Source organism: Gavialis gangeticus, unplaced genomic scaffold, assembly GCF_001723915.1.
Source record: "Gavialis gangeticus isolate Ggan-Ray unplaced genomic scaffold, GavGan_comp1, whole genome shotgun sequence".
Lineage (NCBI taxonomy): Eukaryota > Metazoa > Chordata > Crocodylia > Gavialidae > Gavialis > Gavialis gangeticus.
The window spans coordinates 396,186-397,310 of NW_017728996.1; the positions used below are offsets into that span (position 1 = coordinate 396,186).

The window sequence follows — 1,125 nt, forward strand, 5'->3', positions numbered from 1 at the left end:
TATGCTTACATGGAAAGACTCTCCTGTGCAAGGGATCCCTGTCCAGAGAGATGCAGGAGGTGAAGAGTGCCAGCAGGCGTGCATGCCAGGGGAACTCCCTCTTCCACCCTGGTTATGGCACAGGCACTGCTTGAAGCTATGTGAAGCAAAAGGAAAGAGATTGAATTAGGGACTCTGCTACAAAGCTAGCCAGACAACCATAAGGGCCAATTTTCACTACTGCAAAGCTCTCTCTTGGCAAAACACGAGCAGACCAACGCTGAACATGGAACTGGAAAAGGATTTGGGAGAGCAACATCTGCAGATCCAGTAAGCGTGAAACACACGACTAGCTAAAAAGTTAAACCGGTGCAACTTTGTATGTTCTGCTTTCCAAAGCACGCTCAAGTTTAACAGAAATATTAGTAATATGAAATTCACTCAAAGCACTGCTCCCTCCACTACTAACCCCCAGTTTAAACCCAGAATGGTAACTGTTATAACCCTTGCATAGATATTTGGCAATAGTTAGTTCATCATACCTGCTGAGTTGCTCTCGGGAAACATATCTTCCTGAGTTGACAGAATCTCTGGCTCCTGAAGAGCAGGATCACATGACTTCTCAACTTGCAATCCACTTTCAAGCAAATTGCAGACAGACCTTGGTTTCCTAGCAGTATCTTGAGGTGGTTGTGGAGTTCTGGGAAAGTCAGACATAACTTCTGACTTGGGAAATTCAATTTATCAAGGTATTGCAAAAACTTTTTCAAGAAAATGTACCACCCTAGACACAACAAAATATACTACTTGTTTACCACAATGACAGTGGGAAGAAAAAATATTTTATTTTTTCTATCAAAACGTATATGTATTCGAGGTGTATTTCCAAAGCTGACCTATACATTTTCTATTAATAAAAAAGAAATTTTAGCATAAGGTAAAAAGATTCTACTGACATCAGTTTGCTACAAAGTACACAAGAATGTGGTTTTAAATAGGGGTGCACCAATAAAGATTTTTTTGGTTGATACCAATAGCTGATTATTAACCAGCCATATCGGTGGCTACCGATCTGATAAATGGTTTACAGCGTGGAGAGCAGCTCCCTGCAGGTAAGTCTGTGGAAGGGAAGGGGCACGGCCGGGG

At 41.9% G+C, this 1,125-nt stretch overlaps 1 protein-coding gene across 5 annotated transcripts in view; it reads right to left on the reverse strand.

Moving 5' to 3' along the window:
- TP53BP1 (tumor protein p53 binding protein 1) overlaps positions 1-1,125 on the reverse strand; it is a 73,483-nt gene that overhangs the window by 61,527 nt on the left and 10,831 nt on the right. For 4 of the 5 annotated variants that reach the window (XM_019503865.1, XM_019503862.1, XM_019503863.1 and 1 more), the window contains exons 7-8: positions 522-679; positions 10-136 (exon numbers count right to left, since the gene is read on the reverse strand). The exons of the other annotated variant lie outside the window; for it this stretch is intronic. In XM_019503865.1, the coding sequence (XP_019359410.1) occupies positions 10-136; positions 522-679 (285 nt within the window). The remainder of the gene's footprint in view (positions 1-9; positions 137-521; positions 680-1,125) is intronic. 5 annotated transcript variants of the gene reach the window in all.